We start from the raw sequence: 23,028 nt of genomic DNA, 5'->3' as shown, positions 1-23,028 counted from the left end.
TAAACTAATTTGCTAAAATGGAGGCAGGCCTAGTTGAAAGAGCTTAGAGATCAAGATTGCCTATGAACCGTTAAGTTAACAGCATGCAAGTTTGTGGATATGTCGTTACGATGCTTCAAAATCATGAAAGAATGAGAGGTGAGAGTTTTGCGTAGAAATGTGAATTAGCCATCAAGATTTAATACAATAAAAGAGTAGCAAGAGAACTAGCGAAGCAAAAGTTGATGAGACTAAATTTTAAGTCGCCTCAGAGCAGCATACTTGTACTTACATGTGACTCGGCGCGTATCGCGCCAGTCAACAAGTCTCCTTGACAAAGTACTACCGCTGCCGCTGATGCTAACGACAAACGCCAAGGCAATTATGTCAGCAACGAGTTGAGCGCGCCGGCTAGCGGTGGATTTCACACTACCATGCAAGGTAATGATGCAGTTACTCACTGATAGCTTAAACCAGTCTGTAATCGCTTGCTAGCAAATAATACTTTTTAAGTATAAGTAAATAAAGTAATTATTTCCTAAATTTAATGAAAAAAAATTCCCAAACTTGTTACTTAGAGAAAAAGGAAAAATTTTCTTTCGGTTAATTTGAATTTCATTCGGAGCAGCTATGAAACCCGATTCTGAATAGAAACTCCCCATTTTTCTCTATTCCCTCTTTCCTCCTATCATGAATAAGAAGTCCTAAGGAATTTTCCCTATTTTCCTTTTCCCCTCATCACAATCGAACTCTGAAAAAGGGAAATTGAGTTTTGGGAAAAAGTGGATATCAAAAATTGAAAATAGGGGAAGGTGATGGCATTTTCAAACCAATTTTCCGCCAGCCAAGTGTGAGGAAGCGAGCAGTACACAAACATTTGAAAATTTAAAGCCTTTAAACTTATAAAGATGACAAAATAATGGGAACTTTAACAAAAGATACTTTTAGTACCAACGAGAATTGCGACAATTTAAGGTAGTAGCCCAGTGTGACGGGTTCAAAAAATCGATTGTTTTTTACATTTTTCGGAAGGAAAAACATCTTAAAAATATACTATAAAATTTTCAGACAGAAATTTTAATTATTTTTAAAGTTATAGCTAAAATAAGAGAGCGCGCGGAAACTCAGTTGTTTCGAAAGCCGCATTTCCTACTCTCAAAATTTTGGGAGTTTAGAATTGAAAGATTTTTTTTTGAGAAAAAATAAATTGGCGAGAATACAACTCCATTTCCTACTCTCAAAATTTTGGGAGTTTAGAGTTGAAAGAGAGTTTTGAGAAAAAATAAATCGGTAAAATACCACTCCCCGGGATAGATATTTCTGATTGGACTGTATATATCTGAAAAGGTACATATTAATTCTTGGCGATCAACGGCTATACTATGCATTTAACGAACAGTAGAGAAAAGTTAGTGAGTTCATATTACAGAAGAGAGCATTTGATTTCTCCGTTATAGCTACGAATATAATTTCTTTGGATTTCTGCTTTCATTACCCCGTCCTGCGTTAGTTTTCGGTATTTGCAGTAAAGGCTAACGCACTGAATCAGTTATTTGGAGCTGCGCACTGCGAGCTCCCCCTCACAATATCGCTCACCACAATGCCGCGTCGTTGTCTCTTTTCGATGATCACTCCTCATTTGAACTCCTCTTATTTTCGTTTTATCCATTTAATATGTATTAACATAAATTTAATACAAATGTGCATACAAACATTGCGATAAATAAATGTTAATGAAGCCTTTTTGTTCGCACACAAAATTAAAGTGGGAAGGCGCATAAAAAGCGAATCGTGCGCACGCGTTGCATTTACTGGGGCTAAGTACGAAGAAATAGATATGGTTAAATTTCGAATTCGAACTTTTTAACTCGCGTTTCACTTATATATGTCGGTGCATGTGTGTGTGTGTATATGTGTGGAATTTTAGTTAATTTACTTCGCATTTTTTGATTGTGATTTCTTTGTGAAGTTTTGTTTTTGTTGTTGTGCAAAGCTATGGCGAGGTCGTCAAGCAGGTCTGACTAAAATAATTTATTGAAATTTCGGATAAAAATTTTGCCATTCCGCGCTTTTCGAGTTTCGCTTTTTGAACAAAGACAGTGTGAAACAAAGCTATGCCACCAACAATGAATGACTAGTTAAGTAAAATGTGTGGAAAGCTGACGGATTTAGCAAGTTTTATGGCAATAGAACTAAATTTCGGTTGAATTTGCTATGAAGAAAATATTGTTCGCTTCAATTTATATAAAAAAAATTCATAGCTGCAATACCAAAGAGTGGCTTCCAAAGTGTGTGAAAATAATCGGGTTGATGCGCGAAGAGTTGTTGTCTTAACGCCTTGCCTTACGAATAAATCTCCAAGACAATAACATTTAACGCAATTCTATGCGTGAGACTCTCATAAAATAAAATTTAAATATATATTTTTTTATTTAATATATTTACATATATAAAAGTAAAGACTCATTTGTAATGCAACAGCTATTTGAAGTAATCTGTCATCACCTTTATTCACGTAATGCGGCAACCTCATTCTACACATTCTTTTCCCTCTCTTCCTCGTTTTTTCTCTAATAAAAGTTAATAGCTGTGAAATCATTGTTCCGTGCTTTTTTTATTGAAATATATGAACAATGACAAATTTAAATAAAAATTCAAACATAAAACCTTTAAGCAACAATGAAGTTAAGATGAAACAAATAAACAATAAAATATACTGCGGGTAACGCCCGTAAAGTTCGAATTAAGTGTAGAAAATCATTTCCCCTCAAGGGGTTAAAGGGTTAAAACGCAGTCAAAAGCGGCTGTTTTTTTTTGCATCTTCTATTACATAATTTTGTCATTTTGCACCCTATAAAACCACATCAAATAAATTATTTTCGGTAAAGTCCGATTATCAGGCCGAAACTTAAGCACTTAAAATCAACCGTAGCTGAAGCTTCTTAACCCTTTCGGTGCCGGGTATATACGGTAGCCATTTTTTGGTCCACAGAGACTGAAGTCGCGAAAACTGGCAAATTATTAAGGATTAAGTTAGGTTAGGTTTTAATTAACCTTAACAAAAATGTCCATATAAAAGTTGGCCAAAATATTAAGTAAATGTTCGAGGAGTGGTACTGGAGTGACAGTCCTTGGCCGAATATATATCGGGGTCGTTCTGGTGACGTAGAACCGACTGTGATGGGAACCACAACGTTTACAAATTGTGTAATTGTGGAATTGTATTACGAAAATCGACGCTCTGTGAAAAGTGTTCATCGTGTGCTCAGACCAACTTATGCGGTACATATGTAACCGTCCTACCGAATGCACTACGAGTATTCGGCAAACCAGCGGCAAAATTGAGAATAATTTTATATTATTGGATGATACTCGACCAATTCCATCACGTTCAGCTCGAAGTGAAGAGAATATTGCCGCTATAAATTAGAGTTTCGACTGACCGCGTATAAAGCGTAATGAATAGTCGTTGCGCTCTTGAAAAACTCGCCAAAGATTCGCATTTTTGGTCCAGAGTTTTGTTCAGCGATGATGCACATTTTTGGCTTAAGGGCTACGTCAATAAACAAAACTGTCGTATTTGGGCTGAAGAACAACCCGAATACACTCAAGAACAGTCATTACATCCATTGAAAACAACCGTTTGGTGCGGTCTATGGGCTAGTGGAATCAGCGGCTCACATTTCTTCAAAGACGACAGTGACAGTGAATGGCGAACGCTATGGACATTGTAAACGACTTTTTTATGCCGGAAATTAAAGAGCTCGTGATCGTAACCGCAACATTTGGTTCTACAAGACGGCGCTATTTACCATACAACCCGTGAATCTGTGGATTTACTGCGTCGTCGTTTCGGTGAGCAATTTATCTCTCATCTCGGACCAGTGGATTGGCCACCAAGATCATGTGATATCTCACCTTTTAACTTTCATTTGTCGAATATATAAAGTCAAAATTATTTGTGGATAAACCAGCTTTGATTGAGGTATTGGAAGACAACATTACTAAAGTTATTCACGAAATACCGACCGAAGTTCTCTAGCGAGTCATTCAAAATTCTTTTTTACGGATGACCAAATTGCGGCGCAGTTGTGGGAAACATTTGAAAGGGATTAACTTTAAAAAATAAATATCACGAATGGCTCTACCCAAAAACAAAGGACTGCCCAATCAATTTGAATTTTCGCTGTTTTATTTAAATTTAAAATCCGATATTTCTACATTTATCACTCTTTACATACACACACCAAAAATACAGAAAATTTAATTTCTGATAACATCATTTTCACGCAAAAAAAAGTCGATTTCGAAAAAAATTTAATTTCGAAACAAAAATTTTAATTTCGAAAAAAAAAATTAATTTCAAAACAAAGTTGAATTTGTACTTACCAGTAAACCAGTCTCCACATTTGGTATCAATATTATTCTGGAGCCATCCATGAGATTATTATCCTTTAGGGTGCCTTCTTGAAGTTCTCTGCAAGGAGAAAAAAATAAATTAAATTTTTATTTGAAGAAAAATTAAGCATTCAAAAGAAAAAATGTTAAGAAAGACATTTTAAATATCTACGATTTTTACTAGATTTTCTGATTTTACTAAAAAACAACGAACACTTCCAAAGTTTTCAAAAAATTTTGCTAGAACAAGCCCAATATAGTTAAAATTAGTTGTTTAAGGGGTTAGGGGTAGTCAGAATTTAAAAAATTTGATTTTTTTGCATTTTCTTAAAGTCTATTATCTTAGAAAAATTGTGTGAAAATTTGAAGTTAATCCGAAAAATACTTTTCGAGTTATTCAACAATTAACAAAGGGCGCTCGGGCGCTGCGGATCTCGATAGCAAAACTTTAAATGCGTTTTTCTCAAAACTATGGTTTTTGAACTGGTATTCACTGTATTTTGAAATACAATAAAATGTATACTGCTTTTGAAAAACATAAAAAACTCGTACCTGATTGAAGGATAATTTTTTCAAAAATTTCGTTTTTGCTTTAACAATTAATTGATGGTTTTTTTCTCGAAAATCAGAAAAATATTTCTTCAGGCCGCCATATTGTTAATTTTGAAAGAAATATATGTATATAAAAGCTTCGATCAGGCACACGATTATCTGTTAATAAAACTAACTCCTAACTCCTATCCGATTGATTTTAGATGAATCTCCAAGGACTCATAATAAATATCCCCGCAAGGGGATTTTGGAGAAATGGGCTCCACACAAACAGCGATAGCTTTTACAATTGTTTATTTATTTATTTTATTTTTTTTAATTTTGCTTAAGTCAAGTCGAAACATGGTGTATTAATGTTGTGTTTTTATTTTTGGTAAATAAAGCAATTGACTAGCAAAAAAAAATTATTGAGAATCATCATTTTTTCGGGCCTTCGACTACCCCTAACCCTTTAACCTTTACTGCCTAACGGGCCTATTCACAATCGCTCCCACCACAGTCGGTGCTACGTAACCGGAACGACCCGACTTTATATCCGGCCAGGAACAGTCACTTCAGCAGCTTTCCCCTTATGTGTATGGGGAATGTTTATGTTGCTACTACAACAACAATTGTACTAATATAATATAGAATAATATAGCAGTTAATTGGCTTCAAGCAATTATTTGTTTTGTTTTTATAAGAAAATCTATTAGAAATTAAATAAGAATAAAATTCCCCAATTTCGTCAAAAGGAGAAATAGACTTCCCAAATATTACAATTCATTTTTTTTTCTAGCATTCCAATTAACGTTGCGTTTATAAGTAAATACTATAATTTCAAAAGCTGCTCTCTCTCTTTATATTAAATTTCTTAAAAATTGTCGTAAATGCGTCTTTAGTAAATATCTCTGCTTAGTAAAATAATGTTAACAACAAAAAGTGAATGCACTGACTTTAGACTCCAAAGGTCTTACATTAGCGATATTGTTTTTTGTGAATCTTATTTTGAAGCGAATGTTTCTTTTTCTGTTTGCTCTTTTTTGCGTAAATATATTTGCATGAATTAAGCATTTCAGATTAAGATTTCAAACAAATTGGTGTTGCATTAAATTTCAAAACCAGAAAGACGCGCGTGTGTGTGTGTGTGTGAGTCAATAAGAAAGAAAAATTAAATCTTCTCAGTTCAAGCACTCAACCGACTCGTGCGACAACTTCGTCCAAGTGTCAAAAGTCGAGAGTTGTTCGATTAACTCGCGTATAGTAGGTACATATATATGCAAATATACATGTACACATATGTATGTATGTATGTACGTACATACTAAAAAAGAACATGCGTGATTCTCCATGTTATTTCGGAGTTTTCTTATTTGCATTCGTATTTACTTGAGTTGAACTGCTGCTTCTTTGTTTAATTTCCGCCCGCCGCTTCCCTCTCGCCCTACGATAACTGCATTTTACTTACATATGTATGTACATGTTGTGTGTTGTTTCTTTGTGCAATGAGTTGTAAAAAACAGGTGTTAAATTGACAAAATGCTAAATTAAATTCAACAATTGGTTGCTTAATTAGTAGTAAACAGTGGCGAGCGACGAGGGCATAAGACAAAAGTTGCAAAACTAGAACGAGATCTTTAAACAATGCCTAGAGACGCACCTACATACATACTAACACACGCACAAGTATGCAACAACTGGTCGCTAAATTCAACGCACTCGAGTTTTTTTTCTTTCAATATTTTTCACTTATAAAACACAGCAGAAAATATGTGGTAGCAAAAGCTTCAACTGTTTAAAAAAAATGTTCAACTACTTTTTTGCAATTGTTTCTACATGAAATCGCTGGTGTAAGTAATGACGATCATTTTGAACCCAAAATTATTAAAATCGGTTCATTTTGACTAAGTTATGAGCATTTAAAAATTTAAATAGCAAAACATTTTTTAGTACTGGTATTCATACCAGTCACTAAATTATAATAATAATAAAAAAAAGTTTTCTTATATAGGGTTTTTCAGTAAGAGCGCTTCAAATTTTGAACTGTTTTGAATAAAACACAAACGGTTTGACTTTTTTAACTAATTTTTTTTTTTATTATCGAGTTTGAACATATACATTTAAGTATGAAATTCGATTTCTTTTGCATGACCACCGCGTGCACGTTTTACGAAGTCCAATCGTTGAGCCCAATTTTCGACCACTCTTTTGCATAAATCGGCCGAAATTCCAGCAATTTCGCGTTCAATATTGGCTCTGAGCTCACAAATCGTCGCCGGCTTGTTACTGTAGACCAATGACTTCACATAACCCCAAAACGGGACGGCTTGTTAAATGGACCGTAAAATGGCCGTAATGCTCTTAAAGTAGCAGCAACAGAACGATTATTTTCATAAAAAATTTGCACGATTTGCAATCGTTACTCAAGTGTGTAGCGTTCCATGATGAAATGTATACTAATGAAGTTTACAAATGACAAGCGAAAAATAAAAAATATTGCGTCGTTCGCCCGGAAAAAAGTTGAAGCGCACCTATTGAATAACCCTATATAATTAAAAAAATCGATTTTGAGCCGAAAAACAAAATTGCCGATAAATCTTGAAAAAAAATTTTTTTCGGGCGAACAAAAAAAATACGTGTCTCATTATTTTGACCAGAGAGCAACATATTTCGGTTACATCGAAATCGAAGAGCATAACCCGAATAGCCCGGTTGAATTGAAATGGAAAGCATCAGGAGCTTATTTTTTTTGTTCCCATGTCAATCGGTTCGACGTTACCCGAACGACCCGGATTTATATCCGGCCAAGGACTGCCACTCTTGCAGCATTTCCCGTACATGGAAGGAGAATGTTTCTGTTTCTACTACAACAACAACAACAGTGACCTATTTTGAATTTTACTAGCAAATATGATTGCGTAAACAGTTAGTTGAGTTTCTAGGAAACTATGTAAGCCAAACAGCTTCCCCTTCTGTAAATTTGCCTTTCTGAGCAGGGAAACGCTGCCCACAGGCGGTCTGATGCAATACGTTCGTTCTATAAAAAATAATTTCTACTTATTTCCGATCTATAGTGTTGAAAGAAACATATTTCAATGAATTTCTATTTCAAGGAATTTCTTTGATTTTCCTAATGATTCAGAAATGAGAAAAATTAAATACAGTAGGTTCTGTTTTCATGCGGCTTTTTTTTATGCGGTTTTGAAATAGTGCGGTTTTTTTTTAATTAAAAAATGCATTTTGACCTATCGGGAATTGTACATATAAACAAGATTCTAAACCAGCTAAGCAAAAACTCATCACAGATTACATCAGAAATGCTAACCCTACAAGTATGGAACCGCCTGCATAACCAGGCGTGTACATTTCCTCAAGTGACGAAAGTGATTTTACGCCGAATGCGCAACATGTGGGTATTGTCTGATTCTATTTCTGACGTAAATTTATTTTTCGATTCTGACGTTTCTTAAATAAAGATATAATTTTCAAAAATACAATATTTTGTTTGTGCGATTTTATTTAATTATTTCAGATTCATGCGGTCTATGGAACGTATCTATAGTAATAATATGGGACTATTGCCCTTTTTTATGCGATTTTATTACATTTTTTCAGATTTATGCGGTTCTTAGCACTTTTGAAACGTATCTATAGTTTTACTATAGAACTGGTACCTTTTTTTATGCTGTTTCTTGCGGAACGTATCTACCGCATAAAAACAGAATCTACTGTATTTATAATTGGCGCTTACACTCTTTATTCGATGTTTGGCCGATCTCCCCCTCCTAATTGAGGTTTGCGTGTTGAATATTTTCTCACAAATGAAGGAGACCTACAGTTTACTGTCGCTTCTGAAGGCAGATGGTTTATTATAAGGGGATTTTTAATGACAGTAATACACTTCGAAGGGCGACCGCTATTAGAAAACTCTTTTAATTTATTTCTTTTGTTAAATGAAAAAAAAAACAACAAAATTGTTATTTTACAATGAAAAGGGCACACTCGCTATCGGAGTTTGCTTTTCCCGAAAATACTATTTTTTTCAGTCGAAGCGTTTTTTAAAACCTTTTCCTTTCAAATTAAATTTAAACTCAGCATAAATGCGGCGATAGTCCTTATTTTTTTGAACACGTGTGTATATTGCAATGTAAGTACTTATTTAAAATCTCTTTTGAATTTGGGAGATTTTTATTTTTTTTAACTTTTGTCAGCTTTCTGCAGTTTTTGCTGTTGTTCAACTTTTTGCAGCACTTCAGGTAATTCTTTTATTTATGTACATTTTATATACTCGTACTATATGCATGTGTGCGTATATAGTATATTATTATAGGTAGGCACAGGCACTGCTTGTGCTGCTTTTACAATTATTTGCACCACAAATAAAGAATTGCAACACAAAAATGCAAATAAAAGGTTAATCAAATTCCAGCTTTATCAGCTAAATTTTCTTTTTTGCATTGTTTGCTGTTCGTCGTGTTCTCTTTTACATTTCGGGTATTATTTCTTTCAATTGTTGTTGCCTTTATTCTTCGGTTTGTAATGCTGTTTTGCAAGTAAAGTGCAAAATCTTCAAAAAAATACATAAAGCATACAAGTCGAAAAAAAGTGTCAACTGTACATTTTATTTATATATTTTATTTTATTCCTCTTGATAGCGCTCGTTTTTTTTATTTTTGTGGTTTTCGCTCTTCGTTGTATACTATTTTTACACTCTGCAACAGTGCATTTTGATATCAGCATATGTTCGTTTATCAACTTTTGTTACTTTACAGTGGGTGTTGCAGAAATTCGGAAACATTAAAAATTTTAAAATATTTTCGTTACATTTGACATATCCAATTTTTCTACAAACACAATTAGTGCGAAATTTGCAAAAAGTTCAATTCAAAGTGGAATTGAAAATCGAAATCGACCAGTTCTTTTGTTCCCACGACAGTCCATTTTTTCTAGGTACCGGAACGACACGAATTTATAGCCGGCTAAGGACAACAACAACCGACCGGACCTTTCCCCTCAAAAAATGTATGAACTACACAAGGATGATAGATACCAGGTTTGCGGTTGTTATTGTTGTAGCAGCATAAACATTCCGGTAACGTAGAACCGACTGTCGTGAGAACGAACAGATTTGCTGTTGTTGTTGTTGTAGCAGCATAAACATTACCCATATTCTTGGCCCGATATTCGGGTCATTCCGGTAACGTAGAACCGACTGTAGTGAGAACGAACTGATTTGCTGTTGTTGTTGTTGTAGCAGTACCTTTGCCCTGCCAGTGTATCGTAATCACCGGTCGTCTTCGTCTAGTTCATCTAACGGTAGGCCCAGGAAACTAGCTGTTTCGACGGGTTGGGTCCAGAGGGAGAGGGGTGTTAGATGAGTAGGTTTAATGGGTCCGCCGGCTCTACGTTACCGGAATGGCTTGGATTTTTCACGACCAAGGGCTGCCGCCCCAGTAAACTAGCCGTCTAGTGTACCGTACCCAACAGATTTGCTCGTTAGGTATGGTGAACAAAAAAATAAAAAATTGAAGGGAACTTGTCGGCATATCTGTCAAATTCGCTCAGAGCCTAGCAGTCTGCTAGGTAGTACATCTCTAAAAATCGTTTCACAAATTTACAAAATCGATTATTATATAGGGAATGTGGTTGTTGTTGTGACATTATAACACTCTACATGTGAAAAATATCACCATAACATTTTGAAGGTTTGTTGCTGAAGTGACAGCCCTTGGACCTGATATAAAACTCCGTGTTGCTCCATTTAAACGATGCTGCTTCTTAAGAAAAAGTGCCTATGCTTGAAGAGCTAAAGAGAATGCAAAGGATTGTCATAATCCTAGAGTCTGCAATGCTCTCCGAATCACCGCAAACTATCGAACTTACAGCACAACGGAGCAAATTAATAACCATTAAAAACCTTAACCTCCGCAAGATGGATCGCTGTGGTTCTGTGACGGCTTCAAGTAGAACTTTAACGCACCTCATAGATACGATTGAAACCGAACGGAATAATTGGAGGTGTATATTTCCATCAACTTTGTACGAGCTGATGCTTCCAAGCCAAGCGCAGAGCAGTTCAGGGTAGTCACATATCATCTTAGGCCAAGTCTCCTTGAGAGATCTTAGTTGTTTATGGACGTTCGGTCGATCAATTTCATTCATTTCACTCATTCTTCCGAAAATCTTGGCATGCAAATGTCTATACCAAACTCGACTTCGTCAAGTTGTTACACACAACCAGTACCAATTTATAATACCTTGCCGATATGGATACGAAAAAGGAGAAGCATAAACCTTTAAATTATGCAAAGTATTGCAATTTGTTTTCTAAGCAAGGACATCTCCTAGGATTCTTTAAAGTCGCTTGGAGACCAATCATTATATTGTTGCTATTTTTAGGTGGTGCTTGGTACGTGTTGTAGTGTTGCTGTGGTTATACTCGTTGTTTTGGTCGATTTTGCGTTTGTTGATCCATTTCATTACTGTTTGGATATTCGTTATGAGTTTATAAAGTTTATCCTAGCAACCGAATATTAATTCGATGTTAAAGTGCACTAAACAGAAAAACTTAACCCAGTTGGTGGTTACTGCTGACTGGTGACTGGTTGCTGGCTGCTGTTCAATTACAAATGCAACACAAACACATCAACACACATACATATATGCACACATACAAGTGTATGCGTGCACCTACAAACGATTGGATGGATGGATGGCTTTGTTTGCCCATTTCACACTTTATTTGAAAAAAAAAAAAAAAAAAAAATGTTGCTTTAGAAATGTCTGTTAATAGAAAAGCACAACAAATGCATACATAAATGTGGAGGGGAAGTCAGCTGAGGGCTGTGCATACATATGTGTAGGTATGTATGTATGTAGGTGAGTATGTTGAGTTGTTTCTGTTTTAGTGAAAGGTGTACGGCGTTTCCTTGCAACAGATGTTTTGCCATTCGTAACTATTTATTAAAGTTTTTGTTTTGGTCTTTCGATTTGTGTTCCAAACAAAGCGAAGAAAGGCGCCACAACGCTTGGTTGGTATGCAGTGTGCGCAAAACGTTCAAGGATAAAGGCTTAGACATACTAATGCTTATGAGAAAGTGCACGGAAGGAGTTTGCTTTGGCGCACATGATAACGTATAAATTAAAGAAAGAGATGAAAAAAAAATTTTAAATATAAAATAAAATTAAAAACTATAAAAAAACATATATAAAACAATCAAAAAAAGTAAATTGAAAAACAAAAGTTTTAAAATATAAAAATTAAAAAATAAAATTAAAAAATATACAAAATAAAATTAACAAATATAAAAAATAACATATATAAAACAATTAAAAAAAATTAATTGAAAAAACTAAATTTTAAAACTAAAAAAATTTAAAAATATATTGTATAAAATAAAATCAAAAAATATCAAACATTGTTTATAAACAGAATAAAAAAAACCAAGCAATTAAAAAATAAATAAAAAAATTAAAAACTATAAAAATTAAACTAAAAAATATAAAAATTAATAAAACAAAATTAAAAAAAAAAAAATAATAAACTAAAAAAATAAATTAAAAAGACATAAATTGAAAAAAAAATGTTAAAAAAAAAATTATAAAATATAAAAATGAATAAAACAAAAATTTCAAAAATAAATAAATTAAAAAAAAAATACATTAAAACAAAATAGTGAAAAAAAATTAAAAAAGAATACATTAAAACAAAATAATCAAAAAAAAAAATCTTTTTAAAATTTGAAAAACAAAATAAATTAATAAATAAAAAAAATGAAAAAGGTTATGCACTTATATTTATTTATTTATTTTTTTATATAAGCACATATCTTTGAACTCCACTCTAGCGGCTGAAAAATACCTAAATTTAAATTTTTTACGGAAAAATATTTGGATTTCCTTTTTTAAGTTTATTGAATACATATTCACGTACGTAAAAACAAATTCTCAAGCTGTTTACAACGTTTTCGATTAAAAATGCGGGTGTGCAAAAGTGATTTCAAACCCGCGCTTACTTACGAGCAGCTTAGAGGCGTTGCAACACAAAAATTCCAATTCCAATGAATCCCTACTACTATTTTTTATCTTTTTCTCCCACCTTTTGGTTTTGGGGTGAGTGTTAGGGGCTAGCTGATAGGATTGCATGAATTGTTCAGCGCCTAACTTCAACTTCTTTACTACTAACCGTAATTTAAATTTACATTTTATCGCTCATTCTTTTATCTGGCAGGCTATTGTTAAGATCAATCGTTGTAAAAATAGTCCATGGTTGTATGTTTGATTCTAATAAATTAATAAAAATAAATAAAAAAATAAAATTAATAAAATAAAAAAATAAATAAAATAAAAACAAAATAAAAGAATAAAATAAATAAAAACAAAATAAAATTAAAAAATAAATAAAAAATTTAAATTAAAAAAAAATAAATTAATTTAAAAAAAAATTTAAAAAAAATAAATTAACAAAACAAATAAAAAATGCAAATAAATAAAATAAAGAATTAATTCTAGTAAATGCCACTATTGCTGAAAGTATTCTTCTGTTTTCGCAACCCGCAAATAGTTTAACATAATATGGCTGTATATGTATCTATGTACATATGTATGTATAATAATTTAATAATGTTTATAATAATTTTAAAAATTAAATTTTCATAAACCCAAAATTCATTTGCAAAAGAAAAGTAAAAAGCGATTTTTTCACCTTGTAAAAGCACTTTCTTGACAAACTGTATTTTAATCTTAACCATGGTGAAAAAATTCAAAAGGTGTGATCAATATCAGACCGTTAATCGGCTTTCACCGATTTTGATATAATCATGACAGCGATTTTTTTATGAAACAACTGAGATTGAGTTGGTGATTTACCGTAAATATCAACACAGTTTTCACTTATGTAACTTCGGTGCCTGAACAACGACTGATTGGACGAGTGTGTGAATACTTGTGAAATGAGCGGACAGAATTCTGCTGCCTAGTAGCCAAGATTTAAATATGTAAATATATTTTTAATTTTATTTTTATTTTATTTTTTAGTTTTATTTTTTTTGTATGTTTTTATAAAGATATAACGCAACATTCTACCACCAAAATAGATGTAGAAAATTAAAAACAAAATGTACAAAAAATAAATAAAAAAGATTAAAAAAAAAAATAAATAAAAAAAGGTTAAAAAAGAAATAAATAAAAAAAGATTAAAAAAAAATAAAAAAAGATTTAAAAAAAGATAAAAAAAATAGAAAAAAATTAAAAAAAAAAACAGAAAAACATAAAAAAAAAATAAATAAAAAATTTTTTTTAAAATAAGACAAAAAAATATTAAAAAATAAAAATAAAAAAATTAAAAAAAAACAAAAAAAAATTAAATGAAAATGTAAATAAAAAAATTAAATTAAAAAAAAAAGATTAAAAAATTCAAAACAATAAATTAAAAAAAAAAAACAATAAAAAAGATTAATAAAAACAATAACAGAAAAAATTAAATAATAAACAAATTAAAATGAAAATAAAATATTTAAATAATATAAAACTACATCGAAACTTCCAGCTTTTTAATATACTCCGAATTATTAAAAAAATCTATGTAGCTATTCAATTGTATGACTAACAAAGCGAAAGTTTCAAGTGGCTCAAAATTCTTTTTTAACAATTTTTTTCCCAGAGGTTTTCTTAATTTTCTTCCATATAAAAGACTTCCGAACGTCTGCTTTATGGCAGAAAATTCTCAATATCGTATTAAAAAAAAAACAAATTCGCAAAAATAAACGCAATTTTTACGTGACTTCAAATGTTCACTTTATTCATTAACTTTTATTCTGTGTCAAGATTCTCATTAAAATTATTAAATATTTTTAAATGAACATTTTGATAATTTTTGGAATAAATTTGGAGCTTTAATTTACGCGATTTTTGTTATACAATGAACTTACACAAAAAAAATTTGTAAAAAATTAACGAAAAAAATTTACCATGAAAAATTTGGCGAATTTTGTAAAACGATAAAGTGTCTTATGTATATAAAAAACACTATCTAATAAAAAGTAACTAATACGCATTATGACCATAATGTGGGTAGGCAAATTTCGCTCACTGTTCCAACAGCAACTGAAAATGTCGTCAAGCATTTTACGTCAAAAACATTTGGTAAGGAATTTGCAGTCGCAATCGCCGTCGTAGTCGCTGAGGCAATGGCAGCACAGACTAAATCCATACAAAACCAAAAACAGCAAAGAAGTGCAAACATATCTACATATTTATGTATGTATGTGCAACTATTTTGTTGTGTTGCTGCGCCTCGCCTGGTGTTGGCTTCGGTGCAATGAAATGTTTCAGTGTTCCAGCGTTGTCCTGTTGCCATTGATACGGTTGTTATACAATTTTTAGGCGCGTAAACAAACTAGCAAATGCTTCAAATAATGGCCTTTTATGGATAAACAAAGTGCAGTTAATTGATTTCACATGCATATCTATAGTATATGAAAATTAAATTGTAGTTGCCTTAGAGATTTATAATATGTAGGTGGCACGAGAAAGGGCTTACATAACTTTAAGGCATTAAAAGAGCTTTTTTCTTAATAATTTTATTTTAAGTAGTAATAAGTAAATAATTAAGCGCCAGGAACCTCATTCTTAATCGTGATTTTATATTACAAGTAAAATACTTGGACAGGAAAAAACGTTTGGGTGATCCCTCTAGGGAAGAGGGGATGATGTGTTAGCAGCATTAACATTCTCACTGCATGCGTGGGGGATGCTGCTGGCGTGACAGCCCTTGGCCGTATAAAAATCCGAGTCATTCCGATAATGTAGAATCGACTGTCGTAGGGAAGCGTCGTTATTGTTATATTAGCTTCCATCGAGAAGCGTCTTACAGTTTGATTATCAAGCCGCCAACAATCGAATCCGTTTCCTCTTGCAGTGATTATTCCCCTCAAGATAACCGTACTTTTTTATTATGAAAAATCGATGCCTCAAGTTAGAGAAATGGTTAAGGAAATTTTCCATTGGGCTGTGTAATCGTTAGCAATCGACGCTGTCCCCCTTCATTTTAGAATTATCACTGCACCAGCATTCTCAACAATTTGTATGGTACAAACAACAAAAACTACCTTCGCTTCTATCGGTTGAGATGACAATTTATGATCTGATCTAGCCTCTCGAAAAGTGAAATCTTTGAAGCAACTCCGCTATAACAGTTGGAAATTTGGAACTATTAGGCTTAGAAGGCCTTTACGGGGTATATGGTATCATTAAGAAGAAACATTTGCATAATTGTTGATCATGACTGCCAGGAGGCTAGAAGCATTTGAAAAAAAAAATAATAATAATAATAAAAAAAACTACAAAATATTAAAAAAAAAAAAATAAACAAAAAAATTAATAAAAAATTTTAAAATTAAAATTCAAAAAATTATAAAAAAATGTAAAACAAATTTAAATAATATAAAAAAATTAAAAACAAAAATATTTCAAATATAAAAAAAAAAGTACACATATATAGTAAAAAATAATAAAAAAAATTAATAAAATAATAATAAAAATAACAAAAAAATAATAAAAAAATGAATAAAAAAAAAATAATAAAAACAAAAAATAAAAGATAAAGCAATAAATTAAAAAATAAATAATAAAAGATGAAATAATAAATAAAAAATAGTAAAAACTAATAAAAAATTTATGAAAGAACAATAAAAAAATAAAAAAACAAAAATTATCAAAAAAAATTATAAAAAAATATTAAATTATAAAATAATAAATTAAAAAAAAAGTTAATAAAAAAATGTAAAACAACGTTTAAAAAATTAAAAAAAAATAAAATAAGATAAAAAAAGTAAAAAATAATAAAAAATTAATAAAAAAAAATAAGAAAAAAGAAATTAATAATCAAAAAAATAATAAATGATAAAAAAATTTAAAAGTTAAATTTAAAAAAATTAAAAAAAAAAAAAATTAATAAAGAACAATAAAAATTAATTAAAAAATTAATAAAAAAAATAATAAAAAAAATAATAAAAAAAATAATAAAAAAAAATTAATTAAAAAATTAATAAAAAAAATAATAAAAAAATAATAAAAAATTAATAAAAAAAAAAAAATTATAAAATAATAAATAAAAAAAAATATAAAACATCATTTAAAAAATTGAAAAAATAAAAAATAAAAAAATTAAAAAATAATTAAAAAAATAATAATTAAAAAATTAATAAAAAATTAAAAAAAATAAAAATAATAAAAAAAGTAACAAAGAAGGCACCTGTCGCACCCCAGTTTAAATTCGACTTACCACGGCATAGGGCTCTGCCGTGGCGAACCCCATTATTTCCCTACGAATATCTCTGGTTACGACTGCTGACTCGTCAGCTGAGTGACCGCCCCGCAAAAATGAACAAAACTAACATAAAACAAACAACACAACAAAAAATTCCTTCCCGACGCGGAAGACCCGTTGGCTCCACCAAACTTATGGCGGGGTCAAAAACCACCCCTTCGGTGGCTAAAGTGCTCACTAAGAGCAAGACCGTCAAGGAGACACCACCGCACTCCCAGGTGGCTTCTACTTCCTCCAAAACCGACTCGGGTGCGGAGAACCCATTGATCACCAAATCTGTTTTGCCAGAAACTGGGAAAACAAGTCGGACAGAAGTCTCCAGAAAACCTATCCCTCCTCATCTCCGTCGATACAGAGATCGAAGACGCGCCACTTTCCTTACGGAAAAGTTCGGCAAAACCCCTGAGGAGGAGCTGTCCGACCAACAAAAGTCAACTCTCGGTTGGGCCCGGGAATTTCTTCGGAAGTATGAGGCGTCCAAAGAGAAACCGAGTGCAGCTAAGCGGCAGCGGTCTTCAGAGGATCCTTCTAGCTCCAACGACCCCAAGAAGCATAAAGCTTCCTCTGAGGTCAAATTACGCAAGTTCTGCGAAGTTGCCAGAGATAGTCTGGTCATGGCGGTGGTGGATAAGAGCCACCCTGACGGTTTCATCTCTCCATCAAACTGGAAGATTGTGGAGAGAAAACTCCAGTTGGGATACCTGGACGTTCTGAAGCAGAACCCAGGGCCTCCTCCTTTCTGCTCTGACGCGGGATGGTTCCAGGCAAGGGTCAAGTTGATCGCGTGCTCGGATCAACGTTCGGTCAGCCTGTACGGCAAGGCCCTCGACCGACTCGGCGAGGTATGGCCCGGAGCGAATCTCCAACTCATCAAAAAGAGTGAAATTCCCAACAAACCCCGCGGCAGAGCAAGAATACCTGTAGAGCCATCCGATCCGGAAACCATCCTGGAGCTACTGAAGATCGGAAACCCGAACCTACCCACCGAAAACTGGAGGGTAGTTAAGGTGGAAGAGCCTTCAGGAAACTCCAGACATGTCACGCTGCTCCTGGACCAGGAAAGCGTTCAAGCACTGGACGACCGCAAGGGGATTGTGGCATTCGGGTTCACTACCACTACCATTTGGACCTATCAGCCGAAAAATCTCCTCGCACCCAGCGAAGAGAGTACGGCGGCCCCCGAGATGGATGTCGATAAGCCTCTCTCACAAGATTCGACGATTGAGTCCGACTCGGAATCAAACAGCGAACTTGTGGGAAACTTATTTAACATTCAACTCGGGGACGAGGATAGTCTTTTAGATAGCGGTGATGACGCGAACGCCACAGTCATCGAATGTCCGTCTAAAAGTGCTGCAGATTAATCTGCACCACTCTAAGGCTGCCTCGGCAGCCCTCATTCTTCGTCTCTCTGACCTCAGAGAAGACATCATTCTCATCCAAGAACCTTGGATATCAAACAACAAGATATGCGGCCTGAAAGATAGGCACTACACCTTGTTTCAAGGTGAGGCTAACGTTAGATCGCGCTCTTGTATTCTCATTCGAAAACATATTAATGCTTTTCTTCTTCCCTTTAGCAATGCTGACACCACTGCCATAGAGGTTGAAGCTGTCCACGGCCCGATTTGGATTGTGTCGGCTTACATGCCTTACGACGCAGCGGAGGCGCCTCCTCCTGAAGCAGTGAGAAGGCTCGTCAATACGGCGCATCTGATCCAGAAACGCGTCATTATTGGAGCAGACGCTAATGCACATAATACTGTTTGGGGCAGTACAAACAACAACACACGAGGTGAGCAACTTTTTGATTATATTCTAGCGAATAAGCTTGATATATGTAATAGAGGTGATGTCCCTACGTTTCTTAACTCGTCTAGAAGAGAGGTACTCGATATTACTCTTGCTAGCGAATCATGTACACAACTGGTGCAGGACTGGAGCGTTGATAAACAGCACTCTTTTTCCGACCACCAATATATAACATTCACTTTAAAAGCCGAAACGGCAAAACCCATGAAGTACCTTAACAAAAAGCGTATGAATTGGATCAAATATAAAGAACATCTTGCCAATGGACTTCCTGATATCAGGCAGTTTGAAATGGCAAATAAAAACGATATCGAAAACGCTGTCAACATGATAACGAAGACGTGTCAAAGCGCAGCACGACAATCTTGTCCCCTGACAAAAACAGGAGGTAAGCATAAACCTTTTTGGTGGACTCCAGAAATCTCAGAACTTCGCAATCGAACTCGGAAACTCTTTAACCAATCTAAAATAACAGACGAATGGGAAGAATATCGACAATGTCTCAAAGACTTTAAGAAAGCTGTCAGAAGTGCAAAACGCACATCCTGGCGATCATACACTCAAGAATTAGAAAACACCTCAGAAGTAAGCAGACTACGCAAGATTCTTGCTTCAAACCCAGTCTCTCCCAGTTTTATCATGACTCAAGATGGAACTTGGACTACTTCAACTGACCACACTCTTAGAATACTTCTAGAATCTCACTTTCCAGGCTGTGTTGCCAACTTACCTGCACTTCCCAGCACTTTTCAGAGTAATTATGGGAATAGATCAGATCTAATCAGCTCTAATAGCATCTCTACAGCAATACTAAGCTTTAAAAAATTTAAATCACCAGGTCCTGACAACATCATTCCAGCAGAACTTCAAGAAGGACTAGAAATTCTACTGCCTTGGTTAACCAGGATCTTTAACAAGTGTTTAAATCTGTCTTATCTTCCGACAATTTGGAAGAAATCGAAGGTAGTATTCATTCCGAAAACGGGGAAGCCTTCACACTGTAAACCAAACGACTTCAGGCCCATTAGCCTAACCTCTTTTTGCTTAAAGGCTTTTGAAAAAGTCTTAGATGAGCAAATCAAAACCCAACTTGATACTAAGTTGATCTCAGAGGCACAACATGCCTACACTAAAGGGAAATCGACTGAAACGGCACTTCATTCACTGGTGCAAACAGTGGAAACTTCCCTTCACAATAAGGAGTACTCTCTTGTCGCATTTATGGACATAGAAGGTGCTTTTAATAATATTGAACCCAACGCTATTTTGTCTGAAATTGCCAAATTGGGTATTAATTACTCCATCCGTAAGATGATCGAACAAATGCTCCAAAGTAGAATAATCACTTCAGAGCTTGGGTTAAGCCGCATGAGAATGTACGCCGTCAAAGGCACTCCTCAAGGCGGAGTACTTTCACCCCTTCTCTGGAATCTCGCTGTAAACAGTTTGCTCCGAAATCTCGAAAAAGCAGGCTGCAAGGTTGTAGCCTATGCAGATGATATTGCTCTCTGCGTGTCAGGCAAACACCTGAATACTCTTACTGAGCTCATGCAACGCTCAATCAATATTCTGTCAAAATGGTGCACCGAGTGCGGACTAAATGCGAATCCAGCAAAGACAGATCTTGTTCTCTTCAATAGGAAACAACAATCTCCTCCACTGCAAACAATAACCTTAAAAGGGGAATCATTACTCCTATCTGATTCAGCTAAATATCTAGGAGTTATTCTAGATAGGAAGTTGAGTTGGAAATTGAACATCGAAAACAGATGCAAAAAAGCTTTCATAGCTCTTTATACTTGCAAGAAAGCTATAGGCAAAACCTGGGGTTTTTCACCTCGGATCATTTATTGGATATATACCTCGATCATCAAACCGATACTCTTCTACGGTGTGGTTGTATGGTGGACAGCACTCGAAAAACGGTGTAGAGTAGCCACAATTGATCGAGTTCAAAGAACAGCCTGCCTCCTGATAACAGGATGCTTAAGTACAACACCTACTAAGGCTCTAAATACGTTGCTTCACTTGTTCCCTATCGATCTGGCTGGCAAAGCGATTGCAGCGAAAGCAGCGACACGCATGAATGCTATATCGAAATGGAATAAGTATCTTGGCCATTCGGCCATACTGAACAGGAACACTGTTATCTCTTCTGACACAGACTATCATGTAAGTCTTCCATCACCACCCTTGCTATTCTCCTGTTCACTCCCAACTAGGGAAGAATGGAAGACAAATCTAACCGAAATCAATGGCCCTCTGACTATATATACAGATGGTTCAAAACAAGACGGCAAAGTGGGATTTGGAATCTTTTCCAATTCCCCTCACATCAATCTATCATTTAGATTACCCGACTACTGTAGCGTATTCCAAGCGGAAGTATGCGCTATCTGGTATGCTGCGAAAACTCTCTTAGAAAATAGAATATCACTAGAGGATATCCGCTTTTTCACCGACAGTCAAGCGGCCGTTCGAGCACTCAGCTCCTCTTATACCCACTCAGATGTGGTTCGATCCTGTCTCTTATCTCTTAACGAGATAAGTGTTCAGAATTCTGTCCAAGTTATCTGGATACCGGGTCACAGTGGATTCGAAGGTAACTGCAAAGCTGATGAGCTCGCAAGAGCCGGAGCTGCGCAATCAAATGTTAGTAACTTACCCACAATCCACATTCCGCTCTCAACATGTAAATTGCTCATTGATCGAGAATTTCACATCATTGCTGATCGGAGGTGGAGAGTGGAAACTACTTGCGTTACGACCAGACAAATCTGGCCATCCTACAATCTGAAACAGACGAAAACCCTTATAAGTCTTTCGAAGCACGAACTAAGGCATATAATATCTCTTATCACCGGCCACTGCCTGTTGGGCACTCACGCACGTCGGCTCGGGGTTCCTCAGAACGACCTGTGCAGATACTGCGAGGACGAAGATGAAGAAGTATCGAGTAGACATTTGCTGTGCAGTTGTCCCGGTCTAGCCAGAAGTCGCCTCGCTCTTCTTGGCTCTCCAACAATTGACAATCTTTCAGTACTCTCGAGCCTGAAAATCGAATCTCTCATCAAATTCTCGAAACGAATTAATATCTTTGACCAAAATCCACAATAAAAAATCTCGGTTAGGTGGGGAAATCATGTAACATAATGAGCTCTAGGGCAACACAACGGACCCAACTTGCGGTCTATGTGGCACTCCGATGCGGGGTCACCCTTAAACCAACCAACCAACCAACAAAGAAATTAATAAAAATTACAATAAAAAAATTAAAAAAAAAAAAAAATTATTAAAAAAATTTATAATATATTAAAAAAAATATATTAATAAAACAAAAAAAATATATATACAGAATAAAAACAAAATATAAATAAAAAAAAAAAAATAATAGAAATTTTGTAAAAAAAAAAATATCTGCCGTCCGGAGTCGGCTTAAAACTATAGGTCCCTCCATTTGTGGAACAACATCAAGACGCACGCCACAAATAGGAGGAGCTCGGCCACACACCTAACAGAAGTGTACGCACCAATTATTAATTTTGTTGTTTTTTTTTAGTTCCACTCTCTCATACCCAGCTCAGTATGACCATACATATATTGGCTTTAAGAATAGTGAACTGCCGAGATACATATGCCTCTGGCATACTGCTCCTAACACTGCCTTCAAGTCTTAAATGCAATTTTAAGAAGCTATATTTAGATTCACACTCTTAGTTTTTAAGTTACATTCGCATTGTACTAAATTAAATATTATTAAATTTTTAAATCTTGCAACTCTCATTCTGTAGATGCATCAAAACAGGCTAAATAAAAGTCTTACATACTCGTGTACACACGAAATATCTTAGATAAGTGACTTAAAAGGGGTCTCACCAACAATTTTTGAATCGAACCGCAGAGCATTTATTGTACGTACCAACAAAATTATTTACAAAATGGACATAGCGTTCCCTTCACTTTTCGCCCATATGGCAGAA

General features: G+C 34.3%; 1 protein-coding gene across 3 annotated transcripts in view; it reads right to left on the bottom strand.

Moving 5' to 3' along the window:
• Positions 1-23,028, bottom strand: part of LOC128857278 (midnolin homolog) — a 96,442-nt gene that overhangs the window by 41,527 nt on the left and 31,887 nt on the right. For all 3 annotated transcript variants that reach the window (XM_054092965.1, XM_054092963.1, XM_054092964.1), the window contains exon 3: positions 4,369-4,456. In XM_054092965.1, coding sequence (XP_053948940.1) covers positions 4,369-4,456 — 88 coding nt within the window. The remainder of the gene's footprint in view (positions 1-4,368; positions 4,457-23,028) is intronic.

Source organism: Anastrepha ludens, chromosome 3 (assembly GCF_028408465.1).
Source record: "Anastrepha ludens isolate Willacy chromosome 3, idAnaLude1.1, whole genome shotgun sequence".
Taxonomy (NCBI): Eukaryota; Metazoa; Arthropoda; class Insecta; order Diptera; family Tephritidae; genus Anastrepha; species Anastrepha ludens.
This window is presented reverse-complemented; position numbering and strand designations above follow the sequence as displayed.